General features: G+C 39.6%; 1 protein-coding gene across 4 annotated transcripts in view; it reads left to right on the top strand.

Moving 5' to 3' along the window:
* otog (otogelin) overlaps positions 1–19,202 on the top strand; it is a 97,607-nt gene extending 78,405 nt beyond the window's left edge. For 2 of the 4 annotated variants that reach the window (XM_057851630.1, XM_057851623.1), the window contains exons 50-56: positions 3,101–3,176; positions 3,847–4,031; positions 5,698–5,802; positions 5,874–5,993; positions 7,422–7,467; positions 15,563–15,642; positions 17,917–19,202. In XM_057851630.1, the coding sequence (XP_057707613.1) occupies positions 3,101–3,176; positions 3,847–4,031; positions 5,698–5,802; positions 5,874–5,993; positions 7,422–7,467; positions 15,563–15,642; positions 17,917–18,117 (813 nt within the window). In that variant the 3' untranslated portion in view covers positions 18,118–19,202. Of the gene's footprint in view, positions 1–3,100; positions 3,177–3,846; positions 4,032–5,697; positions 5,803–5,873; positions 5,994–7,421; positions 7,472–15,562; positions 15,643–17,852 lie in introns of all 4 variants that reach the window. The other 2 variants (XM_057851637.1, XM_057851647.1) reach the window with 2 other exon arrangements.
* Positions 19,203–19,771: the final 569 nt, after the last annotated feature.

The raw sequence follows: 19,771 nt of genomic DNA, 5'->3' as shown, positions 1-19,771 counted from the left end.
GTTGCACTCGTCTATTTTAGGATGCAGGATCCATTTATGGTTTTAATCATTGTCTTACATTGTACTGTCATATACAAAACACAACGCAAATGTATTTTTGCTTCAGCGCAGAATACGCCACACTTTTTGGATTTTGGTAGACTGATCAGTGCCAAGAGAGGCGGACCGGCGCAGAGAGGATGTGTGCTTGAAGTCACACTCAGTGCAAAAGCGCTTTTACTACTGATGACGGGATCTGAGTTTGCTGATCTAGCACACGAGTCAATATTTTATTCATAATCACATTAACTGTATATAGCGAACCTACTGGGTCATAAATCAGTTTCTTCTCCCCACGGTTGTTATCATCTGTATTACATTTCTTAAATCCTACCTGTGGTCACGACACAGCTGGGTTCGTGCATGGGGATTACACAGACTTATCGGGGAAGGCATTCTCCAAGTTCCCATTTTACTGCGTAAATCCCGTGGGCCAAATTCATGTCATCTTTTGAATGGATATGTACATCCTCAGTGCATCTCAACTTTCCACTGAGCAAACCAGTTTCTCCTACCTTTCGCTGGCCGAGGAGCTGTGCCAACACACGGCTATTAATAGGAATGGAATAAATCCTACTGATTAGGTTTGAATGATTCGCTAGTGTTCACTCCCATATCCAGGTCTCACTGCATCTAAATCACAAAAACCTGGTGTAAAATGCTTTGTGCTGTCTTACTCTGGTTTAAATTTTGATGGCCTATGAAAACACAGCCAATATGCTCTATACTTTAGTATCTACCCTCATATCTATATAGATGAGCGTAGAAAGTATCTGCAAATATCCATCCAGCCATCTGTCATCCGTCCATCATCCTCCACTTAATCCGGGGTCGGGTCGCGGGGGCAGCAGCTTTAGCAGGGAAACCAAGACTTCAACCAACTCCTTCAGCGGGATCCCGAGGCATTTCCAGGCCACCCAGGAGACATAGTCTCTCCAGTGGGTCTTGGGTCGTCCCCGGGTCCTCCTGCCTGTAAGACATGCCCGGAACCCCTCTCCAGGGAGGCGTCCAGGAGGCATCCGAATCAGATGCCCGAGCCACCTCAACTGGCTCCTCTCAACGCAGAGGAGTAGTCGCTCAACACCGAGTCCCTCCTGGATGACCCAGCTTCTCACCCTATCTCTAAGGGAGAGCCTGGCCACCTAGCTGAGGAAACTCATTTCGGCCGCTTGCATCCGGGATCTTGTTCTTTCGGTCACGACCCACAGCTCGTGACCAAAGGTGAGGGCAGGAATGTAGATCGACTGGTAAAACGAGAGCTTCGCCTTTGCCTCAGCTCGTTCTTCACCACTACGGACCTGTGCAGAGTCCGCACTCCCTCCTACCCTCACCCGTGCACAAGACCCTACTTCAGACATGTCCAAAGTCCGGCCCGGGGGCCAAATGCGGCCCGTGGTCAAATTTCATCTGGCCCCCAGCCTCTGTCATAAAATCAATAACGTCTGGCCCGCACACAGACTTAATAAATTGGTCAGCAGTACTGCTACCAGCATATGATGTAGCTTACACACTAAATGCTGCTCCTCATCTACCCACTAAAAGGCAGCAACACACTAACCAACATTATTCCGTGTGACCCTTTACTCCCAATTTTCTAAAATGGCGACAATCAACAAAAAAAAGAAAGTTGACTGGGACGGCCGACGTTTCAAGGATAGGTGGAAATTGGACTATTTCTTCACTAAAATTCTTCACAACTGTGTCTGCCTCATTTGCAAAGAGACAGTCGCTGTTTTTAAAGAGTTCAATGTGAGGCGATATTACCAAACAAGACACGCTGACATGTACGACAAGATTACAGGGACGATACGTAGCGAGAAATTTAAGCAACTTGAAGCTAGTTCAATTTTACAGCAGCAATATTTCGCAAGAGCCAGAGAGTCGAAAGAGAACGCCACAAAGGGTAGTTGCGAGATTGTTGAAATAATTAAAAAAAAAAATAATACTGCAAATGTGACACACAGAATGGTTTGCTAAAATTTGCTTAAATATATTGTTCTACGTAAAGGACGTCAGCAAAGGTCGGCCCCCCACATTTTTACCACACCAAATCTGGCCCCCTTTGCAAAAAGTTTGGACACCCCTGCCCTACTTGAACTAGGGTTGATACTTGAACTCCTCCACTTGGAGCAGAATTTCATTCCCGACCTGGTGAGGGCACCCCTTCCCTTTTCCGACTGAGGGCCTTGGTCTCATATTTGGAGATGCTGATCTACATCCAGGCAGCCTCACACTTGGCTGCAAACCGCTCCAGTGAGAGGTGGAGGTCACAGCTTGATGAAGCCAACAGCACCACATCATCTGCAAAAAGCAGAGATGCAATGCTGAGGCCACCAAACTGGACCCCGTCACTGCTTCGGCTGCGCCTAGAAATTCTGTCCATAAAAATTATGAACAGAATCGGCGACAAAGGGCAGCCTTGGCAGAGACCAACCCTCTCTATGAACGAATTCTACTTACTGCTGTCAATGCAGACCAAACTCTGACACCGGTTGTACAGGGACCGAACAGCCTTTAAAGTGGCTCAGTACCTCGTACTCCAGGAGCACCCCCCACAGGACTCCCTGAGACACACGGTTAAATGCCTTCTCCAAATCTGCAAAACACATGTAGACTGGTTGGACAAACTCCCTTACACCCTCGAGGACCCTGTTGAGGGTGTAGAGCTGATCCACTGTTTTACGGCATGGCCGGGACGAAAACCACACTGCTACTCCTGAATCCAAGATTCAACTTCAAATGAACCCACCTCTCCAGCACCCCTGAATAGACTTTACCGGGGAGGCTGAGGAGTGTGATCATTTTTAGAAATGTGAAGAAACAATTTCCACTGTAAAAATACAAAAACAAAAAAAACAATTACTAAAAAACAAAACAAAAAACATGACAACAATAAAAAGATGGGACTAAACAAACGAAGGGATATGACTCTGTAATACACTACATGTTTGTACATTACATCAGATATTAAATAATTTTTGATTGACGCTAATATGCAATTATTTACTTTACATAGCTGTCTGTGGTTCTTTTATTTTCACTTGCTGTATGTGCTGTGCAGGGAGAGGTTCCTCAATTGGAGCAGGCCTTTCTGTCTGACCCACAGAACCAATGTGGCTGCAAAAGATACAAGTGTGGTAAGTGAAAGTAAAATTTCAAATTGGCTCAAGATTGGTTCAAATCCCAAATTAAACTTCATACTGTGAAAAGGCTGTTGCACATAATGATGTATAAATAAAATAGTTCACTCAAATCTTCTCAACATGTTTGACCTATGTGTCTTGGCTCTGTAATTGACCATAAACTCGTATTCTAACTGAACACATTTTCTCAAAATGTCAGGAATGTCTCTTCTTTCGCTGTAAGATCTGCAAACTTCAATCTTGCCTTACTGCATTCTATAAATGTTTTATCAAATTTTTCATTCAATTCAATACCATCACCTGGTTTGATTCACATACTCTCAGTCATTGAAACATAATCAGTTAAATGACTACAGATTGTAGCTTTGATTGTACATAATTGCCCTATTGTTTTTAGGGTTTCTTTCAATCCATTTATTTATCACCATCTGTTATGTTAAATCATGTGTGTATTGTCATGTCTTGTGTTTTGGGCCTCTCTTCTGCGAATGAAGTTTCTGATGGATCAATACAGTGAATTGAATTGAAAATCAGTGTAGCAAAGATAGTTTGTTTAATTTCGCTCGGGGGTTTGGTATCAAACTGACGAAAAGTTTGGACAATTGATTCTCCACATTACACTTTCATTTCAACCCTGCATCGCTGACTGTGCTTGTGTGTGCAGTGAGAGAGGCAGTATGCGTGTACCAGGGAGTGCTACAGGGGGTGCTGCGGCCCGGTCAGACCCTGGTGGAACATCGCGCAGATGGCTTGTGCTACAGCAGACAGTGCAGTCAAGTTCTAGATGTGTTCAGTGGTTTTCATATACTGCGGATCAGCAGCACCAACTGCTCTGCACTTTGCAAACGAGTAAAACATCTTACTAATCTACCTAAACTGGAAAGCATTTTTGTTCTGTTTCATAAATCAGTCCCAAAGTTGAATAAATTGACAGGGTAGTTTAAGAAATAATTAAAATATACATGGCGGAAAACAGACAAGATTGAAAATGCTCTTGCACTCCTCTTTAAAAGAAACTGCTGTGTTTTAAGCCAAAACAACTGTTGTGTTTGATAGAACATTATGTCTATATGCTGCCATAGCAGATTCATGGCGCATTAAGCCCCCAAACTATTTTTAATTTGTCCGTTTTACCCCGAAAACCCCCGTTTACAGACGTCGTGCAACCGCTTTTGTTTCAACCCAGCCATAAAACGAAGGTAATTATTTATATTTATTATTCAAAATGTCTGTCATTTTTAGCTTAGAATCATTAATTGATGTCTAATTTTTAGTAAAAAAAAAAAAAAAAAAAAACTTTGAAAATTATTCACTCACATGTTTTAAACTTTCAAACAAATGACATCACAATGAAAATAATGGTGTCTGTAGAAAAGTCACACATATCTACCTCATAAATATCGCTTAATTGGATTTTTTTTGTTACTGTCGCATTTTCTCCAATATGTTAGATCAGGGGTTTTCAACCCAGTCCTCAAGGCACACTGTGGGTCCTGGTTTTTGTTCCAGCCGATCCAGCAGAGACAGTTGAACCAATGAGGCTTCTGCTAAAACAAGCCACACCTGACTGCAATCAACTGATTGCACTTGTAAAACACCAGATTGGGGAAAAAGTGTTGTCATCTTGTTTGGTAAGAATGAAATCCTGCACCCACAGTGTGCCTTAGTGGAATAGGTTGGGAACCCCTGTGTTAGATCACACGTGTCAAACCGATTCCAGAAAGGGCCTAGTGGGTGCAGGTTTGCTTTCCAACCAGTGAAGAGGACACCTTTTTACCAATTAGATCTTTTACATGTGTAATCAGTTAAACTTTGTCAGGTGCTGCTTGTTTCAGCAGGAATTTCATTGGTTAAACTCTCTGCGCGTTATCGGTTGGAACAAAATCCAGCACCCACTGGGCCCTTTCTGGAATCGGTTTGACACCTGTGTGTTAGATGATAAATAATTGATCTAAAAAAAAAAAAATAAAATAAAATAAAAAAAAAACGTTTAAAAGGGTAAATATATGAAAAAGAAAATCTCAACCACTCCTTAATGTCTGCGATTTCTGCATCGAGACCCTTGTTATATGTCCATGTTTCACCCATAAAATCCCCCAAAAATCCAGCCATTCACAGCTGTGTCTTGACACTTATTGATACATGCTACATGCAGGTTTTGGATCGAAATAATGTAAGTACGCGATAATATCTCATTAAAGTCATGGCGTCTGTAATTCTGCTCTCGTGTGCTTTCACCTCCAGTTAGGGTTTTGCTGTTTAAAAAACTAAAAAAAAATTTTTCAGAAATGCCCTCCTGTTCAAAATTTTTCTTCCCCCAGAAAATTGAGATTTAAGCTTTCCAATGATGTGTCACACATGCATATAGGACGATTTTGAAATTTGGCAAATTGGGGGTCTCAGAGCAGTCACCTGAGTGTTTTCCGCCATATATTTCATAATATATTACATTACTGTTTGTGTGTGAGAATGTACTTGCAGTTGTCATTGAATTCCATGTGTTTTTCTGTTGTAGAATCAAATCTATATTCCTCCAAAAGACCAGTCAACATGCTGTGGCGTTTGTAAGAATATATCCTGCCTTTACACTCATGAAAATGGGTCAACAATTCTTTATAAGGTTTGCATTTAGTCTTCACAAAGTCAATCAATCATCATATAAATTCATAGATGCTGTGAATCTGTTTTCAGCCAGGGAAATCCTGGGTGTCCAACTGCCTGAAGTTTGAATGTATAGACACCGTGTCCGGCCCGACAATGATCACCTATCCCTTCAGCTGCCCCCCCTTCAATGAAACGGAGTGTATGAAGGTTAGCATTATTAAACCCAAACGCAATTTACTGTTTCTTGTGACCATTTTAGTACAGAGGAGTGTTGTTTTCGTCAATAATAAAGACAAGATTTCGTCAGTGAACACTTTTTATCACGATGGGAGACAATGTTTTATTTTAGACATGAGAAAATAAAAATAATAATTAAAAACTAAAACATAATGAGACGAATGCCAGTTTTCATCTGACGAGACGAATATGAGCAATAGCTTCCGTCACATGTTCATAATGTGTGACATTTTATGTGTAGTTAGCCTGCATGTAGCAATGTCTGGTTGTGTCACTTATGACGTCCTGGAACACCCCACTCCCTGTCCCTTCCCAACTTACCAGTGTGTCGTCTCCGGTCTCCATGCAGACTAGCACACACGGTAAGATTTGTTTCCTTGGCCAGAGAGACAATACAATGTTGTTTTAGCCTTTAAAAGTCTTTGCTGAGTGATCATCACACGATAAATGTAACTCGTAACATTAGCATAGCATTTGCGTTAGCATTAGGCTAATGCTAACAGCGAGCGTCCGCTAAGCTGTTGGACAACTTATTAAATTCATACAGTTTGTGACCTTCAGTTGGCTATATTTGATTAAAAATAATGTATTGTTTTCCTGCTACGTGTGTATAATCACCAAGTTGGCATTGTCCTTGTAGACACTACAATATGTGCTCGTCTGTCAATATTCATTTGAAATAGTTGGAAACCTTTATTTATTTTTGGAGTACATTTTAAAAAATTTAACAGACGAAAACATTTCTAGTGAACGTCGACTAAAACCGCACAAAATTAGTCTTGAGTTTTCGCCAACAAAACTACACGAAGACAAACACATTTTGAGATGACTAAAATATGACTAAGACTAAAAAGTATTATCGTCCAAAAGACTAAGATGAAAATTAAACACTGGTTAGAGTAAAAAATGTTGTTATCATTATTATTGCGTATGCCGTCATTATTACTTCTGCCAGTCGATGAATGAGTTCGGTTCTGTATTATCTGTTTATCTGTCTGCTTGTCTGCCTATATGTATGTGTTCAGGATAAAAAGAGGTTATTATCAAACATGCAAGATATGTTTGTAATATGAAACGAAAGCGGTCAAAAGGTCAGAAAAAGATTTTTATTTTATTTTATGATAACATGGTAACAAGTTAGCCTATTTATGTGAAGGATACGTGATATGACAAGAAGAGAAATTTTCATACTTGATGGGACTGTCCACTCTACCACATATGGCGATGCTTTGAATTTGGCTGCTTAGGTGGAAGTCTGATCTTCTTTAGTCTTTAGTAATCACTTGATTGGCCAATGACCCGTTTATCGACTAGAGAATACGCAACAGCCAGTTTGGCTCCTTAAATGAGGCAAATGATTGTAGTGATTTATTGGTTTTGCATATTTTATGCACACAGATTGGAGGAACTATAATAAGTTACATGGACGGATGTTGCAAGACATGTGAGTATGTGATTTCACCAGAGAACAGCTGTATTGTAGTTAGTGTATTGTAGTGCTGTTAGCTGCAGCTGATACTCGCCTGTCACCCAAGCATGCCTCAAAACGCATATTATTCTTTTGTGCAGTTTTTAATTGCCCACTTCACAATCAAAATGTTTTTTTGTTCTTCCATCACGACTAAGTATTAACATTAGTGAGCTTCTTTGAATGTACTTTTCATTGATGGACTGCTGTTTTTAAAGTAGCCATCACTAAAAAGTACCTGAAAATATGTGAGTCACTCAGTGGTTTATGTATGTGCTGCAGTTTACCGTCATGTACAAATCCCACCAGGTACTGGATTGTCTCTCATCCCTTTCCCTGTTAGCTCCCTGACTCCCACAGTAAACACAAACTGTGAAAAAGGTATCCAAACCACTAAGATTACCAGTGCTATTGTTGATATTCAACAATGTAAACCCGGCCTACAGTACATGATGTTACTGATATTACACACCAAATGTTAAATTGCTACCTCGTGGCCCTGTGCAGGACAGTCCTCTCAATTGTTATTCCTTTTTTTTTTTTTTTTTTTTTTTTTTTTTTTTTTTTTATTAATTTATTTTTTTTAACCAGAAACTGCAGCAAACACAATAATAAAAAATGCACAATATTTTTGTATCCAGTGAACTCTAGTCCAGAGCAGGGGTTATGTGTAACAACAACTACAAGTGATCATTGAAAACACACAGTTAAAAGATTACAAAACACTTTTAAGGACGTTTGGTTTTTATAAAGTAATTTCTGTAAGATTGTGGGGTTTTTTTTTCATTAACAAAAGGATAGTAACACCTTAATTTCTCGTGTGTATAATCGCTGTGAGGAATGAGCTTTACTAGACTTTAGTTAGGGAATGTCTCTGCTAGCAGTGTTGTTAATTTTTCTTTAAAAAAGTAATTTATTACAGTTATAAATTACTTCTCCCAAAAAGTAATTGAGTTAGTAACTCAGTTACCTGAATGTAAGAGTAATTAGTTACTTGGCAAAGTAACTGGTGTTACATTTCATGTTTTTTTTTTCATTCCCGCCAAAAAATAACATAGGTCACACTATGTGAAGGTCAAAGGGTTTTTGGGACAATTGGCCCTAGCCCAATTCTTCACCCTAAACTTAACTAGACACAAGGGTATTGCGATAACTAGATAGCAACCTTTGCTATGTTTGAAAGTCATTTAATATTGTGACTCAACCGTTAACGTTGTTAAAATTGCTCCCGTTATTGCATTAGTTCCCTTCTGTCTACTTTCGACATGTGACAGTTTTAAAACTGTTTCATCATTTAAAGATAGATTCAAGTCAAGATTTTGCCGATTTAGGAGTATTTTGGATAAAAAGTTACTTAGGTTCGCCAGGAAGGTTCTCTACAACAGAGCCTTCCTGAGAAGTCTAATGTTTTAAGATGGCGGCTGTTTACTAACGCTGGTGATTTTATCATTTGGCATCTATTTCTATACACATGATATCTCCCTCGTGTGGGTGTAGTTTGTTGCATGGCCGTGGTTTGTAGGCCATTGGCTACAGTCAGGTATTATTGGAGCTACCTATAGCATCGCATTTGCAATGGCGTCACAACTCTTTCGTCTCCATGAGTCTGTGTCTCTCTGACTTTTCTCGCGTCATTCAACCAACGTAGTAACGCATAGTAATGCACGCGTTTACATTCTCAATAACGGTAACGGCTTTGCCAAGATGAGAAAAGTAATTAATTAAATTACTCACAACAACAACAAAAAATAATGCCGTTAGTAACGACAACACTCTCTGCTAGTGCTGCAATGATTAATCGATTAACTCGAGTAATTCAATTAGAAAAAAAGAGTCGAATTAAAAATTTTCTGCTTCGAGTGTTCGTTTAATTAAAGTGGCGTTGTAATGGTTTGTTTTGAAAGTGTTTGCATTTGGTTTTATTGATTTCGGTGGATACACGGCCCTCAAGTGGCAACAGTGAATATCAAATAACTCATTTCACATGGCTGACTGCTCACTGTTAAGACCAACATAAGATAAGTTTTTGTTTGAGGTAATGGGTTTTAATGCATGCATAATTCAGTTTATAGGTATATTTAGCCATTTTTGTGGGAATGTGTGTTTGAACCATTTGTTAAGAGCACTGTAAAACAAAAAAAGTTAGCTTTTTATAATAGCATTTAAGCTAGCGGACTTCTGCTATTTAAGTTAGCCAATTGTTCTTTTGTTATACTTAGATCCTCATTTATTATTTTTTATATACTGTTTGAGGCTCAACTCAGGTATTTTGATTTTTTTATGTTCCTAATCCGATTACTCGATTTTTTGAACTAACTAGTTAATCGATTAATTGACCACTAAAATGATCGATGGCTGCAACCCTAGTCTCTGCCTCTTCTTCTTGGTTTTAATTATAATGCCCAGCATGTCGTGGCACAACATGGTAACACATATCTTTTTTTGGGACTATGTAGCATGAAAATCCGTAAAAATAATTCCTAAAAATCTGCCATATAGCAAGTTAGCGAACATTTACTTACCATGTAGAAGGGGCCAGTTGTATTTCTCTTGAAACTATCAAACCAACAAAAGCAGCCAAACTATGTAACTCATTTTACACGATAACATACACGTTTATTGTTTTTGCTTAAAATGAGCAAACGTTTCTTTACAGGCCAAACAACAAGTTCACACTTGAGAGGACTATAAAATCTACAGCACATATACAGTATTTGCTCTGACTTCCTGCAGATCTCTACACAAAACCACACTTGCTCCACGTTTAGCACTGTCTGGGCAGTGCATTGTTGATTGCCAACAATGTGCTGTTGGTAGAGGCCTAGTAGTCGGCCCTAGACGTCTGCATGCCTACATAGAAGGTAGTGACGGTGTTTTATGTTTGTGGGCAGCTTTTCAAGTAGGTGCTGGAGAAGGTTTGCATGTTTTTGCATGATTTCCACCACAATAGACATTATGTTGGGAAATAAAAGCTTCTGCTCACCAGTTCCAACATAATATTTAGAGTCCCTTGATTGATTGAAGTATGCCCAAAAATAACTTAAGAATCACTAACACAACATTTAATCAACCATCAAGGCTCACACAAATTTGGCCAGGTGCCCAAAATTATGTAGCCAAAGAAAAATAAAAAATACACAACAATAAGACTTTATTAGCCTGTGTGCAATATCAGGAAAGCATACACAAAACTCAAATTATACAAATGAAAACAGGAGTTGATACACACAATATAATAAATAAAAAACAACCAAGACATCATTTTTAATGTTACACTGAGTGGACAGAGGTTTTCTCATTAACACGAAAAGGTTTGTTTTTATATTCAAATATTCAAATAATGATATTTTGAAGTAATATGGCAATGTAAAAGACCTTTACAAGTGATGTCTGTCCCCTCGTGGGATTCTGAATCCAAGTGACTCCCACGTAACCTGAACCCTGACTGTACCCAACTCTGACAACAAAGGGCTTTACAGAGTTGATTCTGCCTGATGAGTGTGTAGTTACAGTATATTAATAGCTGATCCTTCAAGGTTGAACTATTAGCTGTATTAATTTCAAAAATATATATAATCCTGTGGTTATTGTGTGGAGTGTTTTAGTACTGCATAATGTAATTAGTGAAACTGTACCAAATCTCTTGGTATTTTAAAACATAAGCAAAGGTGGCTGGAGTAGTCAAAAAGTTTACTCAAGTAAGAGTAGCGTTACTTCAAAAGAATATTACCCAAGTAAAAGTAGTCATCCAAAAAATATACTCAAATACAAGTCAAAAAGTATTTGGTGAAAAGACTACTCAAGTAATGAGTAACATTGTGAGTAACTGCTTACAATGTTGGATTTTTATCATTTTTGTTTTTTTACATTTTTTTTTTTTTTTAATAAACAATTGTAATTTTTTCTCAACACAAAGTTATCTATATAAAATGTTATTATTATACTGGTCTATCACCTATTAGATAACTAAATTTAGCCAAAGAAATTTAAAAAATTAAAATAACATCATTGAATTCCAGCGAGAGAAAAATATCACCCGAAATTAAGCATTGTTTGTCCAAAGAACATGAGTGCCCTCCAGTGGAGAAAACACATTTCCCATTATGAAACCAAAAGGATAATTTTTCAGGTTTTCTGTGGTCAGTCGGTGCCAAATAAAAATTGGGAGAGAGGTTAAATTCTGCGCTTTTGAGTCATGTCGATGTCAGCGCTCTATGTCAGACTTTTTTTTTTTTTTTTTTTTTTTTTTTTACGGTGCTTTAAAGACTTCATGTGATTGAACAGGCGGACGTGATCATAGAATGGCAAGCTTGAGTCTGTTTGGTATTATGGAGTCATGTGATCATTGTTGCGATGTCTCATTGGTGAAACTGATACAGCCACAGTTGAAGTCTCTGGCAAGAAAAAAATATAATATGTAGAAGAAGAGAGGAAAAATGTAACGACTAGTGCAGATCAAAGTAGCGGAGTAAGTGTAGCGTTTGTTCTTCACAAATCTACTCAAGTAAAATTAAAAACGATGGCTTGGTGAAACTACTCTGAGAAGTACATTTTTCTCAAAAAGTTACTCAAGTAAATGCAACGGAGTAAATGCAATACGTTACTACCCACCTCCGAACATAAGTATTTATCGAACCAGCTTTTCATGGTATGTTCAGATATGTCACAATTTTTTTTTGTATATTTAATTATGAGTAGCTATTTACATTTGTTTTTGTTGAAGTACAGACAGCACTTTAGCCTCTTAATAGATGGCCTTGAATGACGTGTCAGTAGGTCCAAGCACATTCAGTACATTCAAGAGTTAGAGATAAATGTGGGTCTGGCATCATCACTGAAGCACTTTTAAACACTGTGATGGCAGCTGGAACAAAGCATGCTTGACTTTCTTTCATGCTTATGTAAATTTACAATCAAATTAAAAACACTGTTGGTCATGAGAAGTGAGTAGTTTATTTGCAGTTAAAAGACCCATTTAAAATAGCAGAACTGACATCCTAGGTTATTGGGGTCAAACACTGCCAAAGCCATATTATACCAGAGCCAGAAACAAGGGTTGTCATGCTATCGCTTGAAGTTTTTTTGTTTTTTTTTTTTTTATTAAATCCTCCCCCTTATTAACAACTCGTTGCAATAATTATGGGATCACCAGTCATGGTGGATGTTCACTCAATTGTTGAATTGTGCAGAAAAAAAACAGATAATTGAGATGAACCCAAACTAAAATCGTTTCAAATGGCAATTTTCTTGCTTTCGGAAACCCTAAAGTAAAAGTAGAAAAACAATTCCAAAGCTTAAGTAAATCAAATTTAAACAGCTTGTTCATTCTTAAAGGAGTGATCACACTTTGTATAGCTGTTGCATCAAGTTGATTGACCTGAATAATGGCTCTAAAACGAAAGCTGTCAGCTGAAATAAAAGAGGGGATGATCAAATTTCTTTGAGAAGGTAACTATCACGCAGTAACTGTGACTAAAATCTGGACCAAGTACAAACCACAAGGGAAGGTTGTCAAAGGCAGGCACACTGGACAGACATCAAAGTGTCAAGACACAAAACAAAGTAACATGTCTTGAAACTAAAATTACTCAAAAAAAAAAAAAAAAAAAAAAAAAATTCAAAATAAGCGGAAATTAAAGTGCCTATGGCAGCAAAAATCATGTTTATTAAATATTTCACGCTGTATTTTATGCTCCCGAATGAAATGGACCACTGGGATGTGTGTGGAAGCGATTGATTTATTTATTCAATTTTTTCAATCCCGCGCCATGAAAATGAGTGATTTCCTGGATTGAGGAAGAATGCGAATGTGACGTCACCCCGGTCACCATCTCACAATACAGCCATTGCTTTATAGCATGCAGATGGATTGCGGATTCAGCTGATTTTGCATATGAATTTGTTTATTTTTTGAATCACGCCAGCCCAATGTGCTGCAGGCTTTTGTTGCTGCACCAGGGAGAGGCGTGTGAGCCTTTTTTTGCGGAGAATGGCCAAAACAAGTCCGACAACTGTTGGACCATTGGACTGACGAAGAAATGATTAAACTACGTGTTTTGTGTAATGTCAAATACTGGAATCATGTCACACGTTTTAATAAGGAGGTGGCTTGCATTTTGTGGGTGACAATGCTCTTTGTCCATTAGGAAGGCCACTTGGCCGACGACCAGTGACTTGTCACACACCACAGTCACTTCCCCCCCCTCGGTGCTCTTCGTGTGACCGCCAATAGACCACTATTCTCGGCTTGGCCACGAGCAGCCCTCCACTCCGACATCGGCCAGTTTGTCCACAATGGGCTATTTTCGGCATTCATTCCCGCCAACAAGTACTGCCAGCCCGCCGTGGCGGCAGTGGAACGACGAACCGTAACTCGCTCGCTGGCGGGGGGCTGACCGATCCAGCCCGCTCGGCCCTCTTCGCGTGCCCGGCGAGAATGTGCTTTACTCGGCTTGGCCACGAGCAGCCACCCGCTCTGACATCGGCCGGTTTGTCCACTAAGAATGAGCTATTTTTGATGTTCATTCCCGGCGACGAGCACTACTAGCCTGCCGTGGCCGCAGCAGAATGACAAGCCGAAACTTACTCACCGCGGGGGCTGGCCGATCGGTGAAGACAATCAACCTCACCACCATGTGTGAAATGTGTCGGGGTAGTTTTGTGTGATTTTTCGAAAGGGGAGAATAAGATTTGGAAAAGCTGCTCGGTTCAAGTTAACATGTCGGCTAGCTGTCACGCCTGCTTTTTTATTTATGCTCTTTCCTCCATCTCCGGAGCCGGGGCAGGGAAAGGACAAAAGCTGGACTAACTCCGGTGGCATAAATTACCGTTCGGGAGAGGAAGAAGTCAGCAGTTTTGACCATTATGCAGTAATTTTGCCCTGTCGCACTGAATAAATGCATTTTTAATATATCATATTCCGTTTAGCACAAGACTGTTATTTGTCATGACCATACTATTTATTTAGCAATTGGGGAAAAATACTTAGATAAAAAGAATATCCTGAAAAATTATTGGAGAAGAGAGATTGAAACAATTATGACATTTTGCTGCTCTCTGTCGAATTTTCCTCATTCTGAATCTTTCACTTCAATGGGCTGAATTCTAAATCAGATGAAATCATGACCCTGCCGACGTCATCATCCAGCTGGGGACGCTAGAGTGCTATAATAACAGGCGGGGCTAAATGGCAGAATAAAAAACTAATTTCTCGCCATCTGCGCTTTGCCAAATTGTTGTATGTAGTCGAATCGTCTCAAAATATGATTCTAATTCACATAATATGATTCTAATTCACATAATATTGCTATTTAAGTTTTTTTATGCTGTCACAGGCACTTTAAAGTCAACATGGGTAACCAAACTGTAAGGCACTGCCTACAGGAAACAGGATTTACATACAGAAAAACAAGCGTAAGCAATCATGAACAACTGAACAGAAAAGAACAAAGACACTATCGCCTAAGTAAAAGCTTTCATTGGCTGTGGATTGCTACATATGCATTGGGCCAGATGATGATGCTGCAACCTTTGTTTGAGCCATTCTGATGAGATTTATGAACTGCCTAAAGATGCCAACTCCCACAGTTTAAATGTCCACTAAATGCACCGAGGAAATGGCAATTGTTACATCGTCAATCAAGGCGCATGTTTACATTGACATTTTGGACATATTTCAACTGTCAATTATGAGGATTTTTGGGGATTAGGAAAGTATTCCTCAATATTATAATACACTTTGCTATTGAGAAAGCACTGTGAAAACACACATGTAAGGTGTATGTTAATGCCTGCAAATAATCCGGATTTCAATCCAATTGATAGTCTCTCGTGGAATTTGGAGAAAATGGTCAATGACAAGACTGGTAATTCCATAATTTTTTTTTTGCTAGCAGTTGTAATTCCTTAAATCCAGCATCTTGTGCATGATTCGGACATCAGTGCTCTTCTTCCTCCTCTCCCCTTTTCCCACCAAGTTCTCTTTCCTCACGGTGTTTGCTATGTTAAAGGAGAGGATAAATTTTGGGTATAATTTGTTCCCATTTGGCTTGGTCTGCCTTTTTGTGAGCAGGCAAAGAAGACGGGAAGTCGTGTCAGAAGGTGACAGTGAGGATGACTATCAGGAAGAATGACTGTCGCAGTAACAGACCGGTATGTTTCAGCTATGAGTCACTCACAAACAGGGGCGGGCAGGGGCTGGAGGAGTGGCCCGGGAGTCATTGAAAGACAGGCCCACTTCATGGACAGTGTTAGAAACCATCCAGCCGGCAACACAGAGAGGTCACTACTAGTATTTACGAACCTTGGCCAAACTCAGTCAATGTGCCACAAAAATATCTACTGTACTTACCGTCAAATAAACCGACCCGTTTCAGATTCAGAGATTTATTTATCATTGACACCAGCTCTCACAAGATAACAGATGTAACAAAATTCCGTTCGATCAGTGAGCATCGGGCTGCTGCAGACTTTGTTCCGCGCCACCACTTCTCTCTCTTCTTCAGAAATTACAGAGCAAGTTACAAGTAGACACATACTGTATATATCATACAACATAGCATGGGTATGACACGATGCACGGGTCACGTGTAGGGATTTTTTTTGTACAAAAAAAAGAACTACCAGTCATGGCTGGAGGAAGGGGGGGGGTATCAGTGATAGTAAGAAAAAGGCTGTGGCAGACTCGAGGGGGGGAGGTTGTGTGTGAGTGTGTGTATGCACAAGTGTATCAGTGTTTATACGTGTCAGTAGACAAAATAAGAGTTGCAGGGCCTTGGGAAGAGATCAAGGGCAAGAGATAGGGCCATCTGCGAAGCTTTCTCCAGGAGAAGGGAGGAATGGCGTAAGGGTGTTCGGGAAAGGTAAAGGTAAATTATAATCGAATTAAGCCAAATAAGAATTTAATATGTCCAAATATGGTTGGTATTTGGACATGATAAATTCGGCATGGTGGCTGAGTGGTTAGCACGTCTGCCTCACAGTTCTGAGATCAAGGGTTCAATCCCGGGCTTCGGCCTTCCTGTGTGGAGTTTGAATGTTCTCCCCGTGCCTGCGTGGGTTTCCTCCGGGAACTCCGGTTTCCTCCCACATAGGCTAATTGAACACTCTAAATTGTCCGTAGGTATGAGTGTGCGTCATTGGTTGTATGTCTCCTTGTGCCCTGCGATCGGCTGGCAACCAGTTCAGGGTGTCCCCTGCCTACTGCCCCTAGTTAGCTGGGATAGGCTCCAGCACCTCTGCGACCCTTGTGAGGAAAAGCGGCATGGAAAATGAATGAATGAATGAATGAAAATACGGTTGGTCTACAGTCAAATTTGCGCTCCTCATGCCGTAGGCAAGACCTCAAGTCCCTTAAGTAATTGCCAATAGTCGTGGTCTGCCTCTACAGTTCAGTCACCTGCCCTGACAGTTCTGTCAACTGGCGCAAGGTAGCATCCACTTTTCTCCATCCTTCCTCAGACCGAACCGTGAGTCCACAGAGCCAGTTCTCGATCCGAGTCTCGACTCGGTCTTCCAATGCCTTGAATCGTACCATTTGATTCGTGGTCAATTTGTTGATTTCCTTGAAAGCTGCCGTCTTGGAAACTTTCCAGTAGAGCAGGGCACCTCCTTAGCCAAGCAGAAGGAACCACACAACCGTCATGCCAAACAGCCAAATATACTCAATATCTTCAACAGATAGGACAGTATGACATGCTGGCTTCCAGTCATCCCATGAATCTCTCACATATCCACCGGCGAAGGTCCCGTCTGGGCAAGACAGCTCTCCTGGTGCACCGTGTCTTGTTGAAAAAATCCTGTCAATTGCGCTGAGAGACCAACTAATCAGATCCATTTAGTTTCGTTTCGTAGGAGAGACCAGCACAGTTGATCCACAGAGAAAATACAAAAAAAGCAGACAGACTAGACTGATGAAGATAGCAGCAAGCAACAGCAGGTAGGAAACACGTCCGTCCCCGTCGAAGGCAGGAAGAAGAAGCTCAGGGGAATCGCATAATATTGTACTGACATGGCAGCGCATATGTAGATGGAGCGGTTTTAAGATGAGGCGACTATTTCGTTTTTAAATGATGACAGTGGTACCGTTATATATTTTAGAGTGTTGATAGTGTTTTTTAAGGCTGGGAACCATGCGAGCACACGGAAGACAACTGCCTTGCCGCTTAGTCGGAATGCATTTACCGTAATGCTTGGATTACGCGGGTGTGGTAATTTTAGGGTCCGCGAATTTGACCACGGGGCCACCGTATGCCAGTCCGCCCTTGCTCACAAATTAAGAAGTTTGTCAAGTCTTTATTGAGCATGTATTATTTTTTTATTGTTCAATATTTATTGTGAAAATGTTTTATGTTCAAGTTTAGCTCTCATTTGTTTCTGTATCATCTGCACCAAACATCCTCTTTGGTGGTTGCCTCCATCCTGCAGGTGAATATAGTGTCATGTGATGGGAAATGTCCATCTGCCAGTATCTACAACTACAACATCAACACGTACGCTCGTTTTTGCAAGTGCTGTCGGGAGATGGGACTGCAGCGGCGCTCTGTGCAGCTCTACTGCAGTGGCAACTCCACCTGGGTCAGCTACAGCATTCAAGAACCCACGGATTGCTCCTGTCAGTGGTCCTAGAGTGCATATAGCAGTGAAATCCGCTCAAAGGTTCAGGTCAATAGGAGAGAGAAAAATGAAAGCAATTGACATGCTAGCTGCAAATATACTAGTACTGTAAAAAATTTTTGCTTCTTTGGCAAGGAAATGATCAGTGTAGAAGCACCGAACTGGCAGCTGCAAACACATCACGCACTGTGACTTTTGAACTTTGACCTCTCTGGACTGGAGAGACAGATGTACTACTTTGCAGGGATAGATATAGTCACGTTAAAAAAAAAAAAAAAAAAAGAATAGTGACAGAGTATAAACAGAGGGGGGACACATGACTTCCTGTCCCTTAATGAAATTCAAGAGAACTCCTACAATAATGTTATTAGCATTCAGCAGTATAAACAACATTGAAAAAAATATATATATTTGAAACTCTCAGTTCTGCCTCTATAATTAAATAATTTTCAATCTTCCATGGCTAAATAAAATGTAAAGTGTATCGTAAAGGCTGTACTACAACTGCTAGTTAAGAGAAATTGTCACAGGAAATAAAAGATTGGTTTGCAATTTGATGAAAGTTATTAAGAGTGCACCACTGCTTTGTTTACTGCTGTGTTTACAATTATTTAAAAGATATGATAAATGTAGCTGTAGAAGTACCCGGTCGGAATTTATACATTTTAAGACATGTCAGAAAAATGCGTGTGTTATATGATTTTTTTTTTTTTTTTTTTTTAATTTAACGTCTACATTTTTGTAAATATTGTTTTCAATATTTGAGATACCAAGTTCTTTGAACTCTCACATATATGAATATATATATATTGGTATTATTCTTTATACTATATTGAACTAATGATAGTCAATTAACAGAAATGAATCCAGTTTTGAGTGCATAATACCTTATTTATTTATTGGGGAAGGACAAAATACATATACTATTTTGCACCAAGATAATCATTTCCACTAAGTATAACACTGAACTTGATTGCATATTGATGAATTTCATTTTCCATTTAAGGAACCCCTTATTATTTTTGGCTTCATATTGCAAATATTTCCATTTGAACAAGCTTTCCAAAGTGCTGTTTACATGAACTTTTAAAACATGAGTGTGTTGAAAAGCTTTGTATGGTACACATCTTGTTTGTAATAAATATCTCCTTTCAAAAGACATTTGTGTTTACTTTGTACTGCATTTGCATAGAAGAGGATGATGTACAGTAGATATGACTGGGAAGCATAACTCTAAACTGCCTTTCCTTTTAAAACCTTTCATTAATAATTACAGTATTCAATTTTACATCGTTGGTCCTAATTACTATATTCTAAATACTACGACCAATGTCATCAGTCAGATTTGGAGGAAGTACAGAACTGCCAATAACAATTTCAAAACTTGCCATTCAACAGCTTCATACCAGCCAATTTGCAAGGCTAGTGAAAAAGAGTTTTAACACTTGTGATTCCCATAGCTTTTGTACATTGTTTAAAAGCAAACTAATAAACCCCAATTAAAAAAAAACACACATATATATATACGTATATCTATATATACTGTATATGTGTGTGTGTGTGTGTGTACAGTGTTGAAACAAGCATGAGTGTGCTACTACAGGCTGAAAACTATGACATAGAGTGTGCATGCCCTCTACTGGCGAACGCCTAACCAACAGGCAAA

This window comes from Corythoichthys intestinalis, chromosome 1 (genome assembly GCF_030265065.1).
Source record: "Corythoichthys intestinalis isolate RoL2023-P3 chromosome 1, ASM3026506v1, whole genome shotgun sequence".
Classification (NCBI taxonomy): domain Eukaryota; kingdom Metazoa; phylum Chordata; class Actinopteri; order Syngnathiformes; family Syngnathidae; genus Corythoichthys; species Corythoichthys intestinalis.
This window is presented reverse-complemented; position numbering and strand designations above follow the sequence as displayed.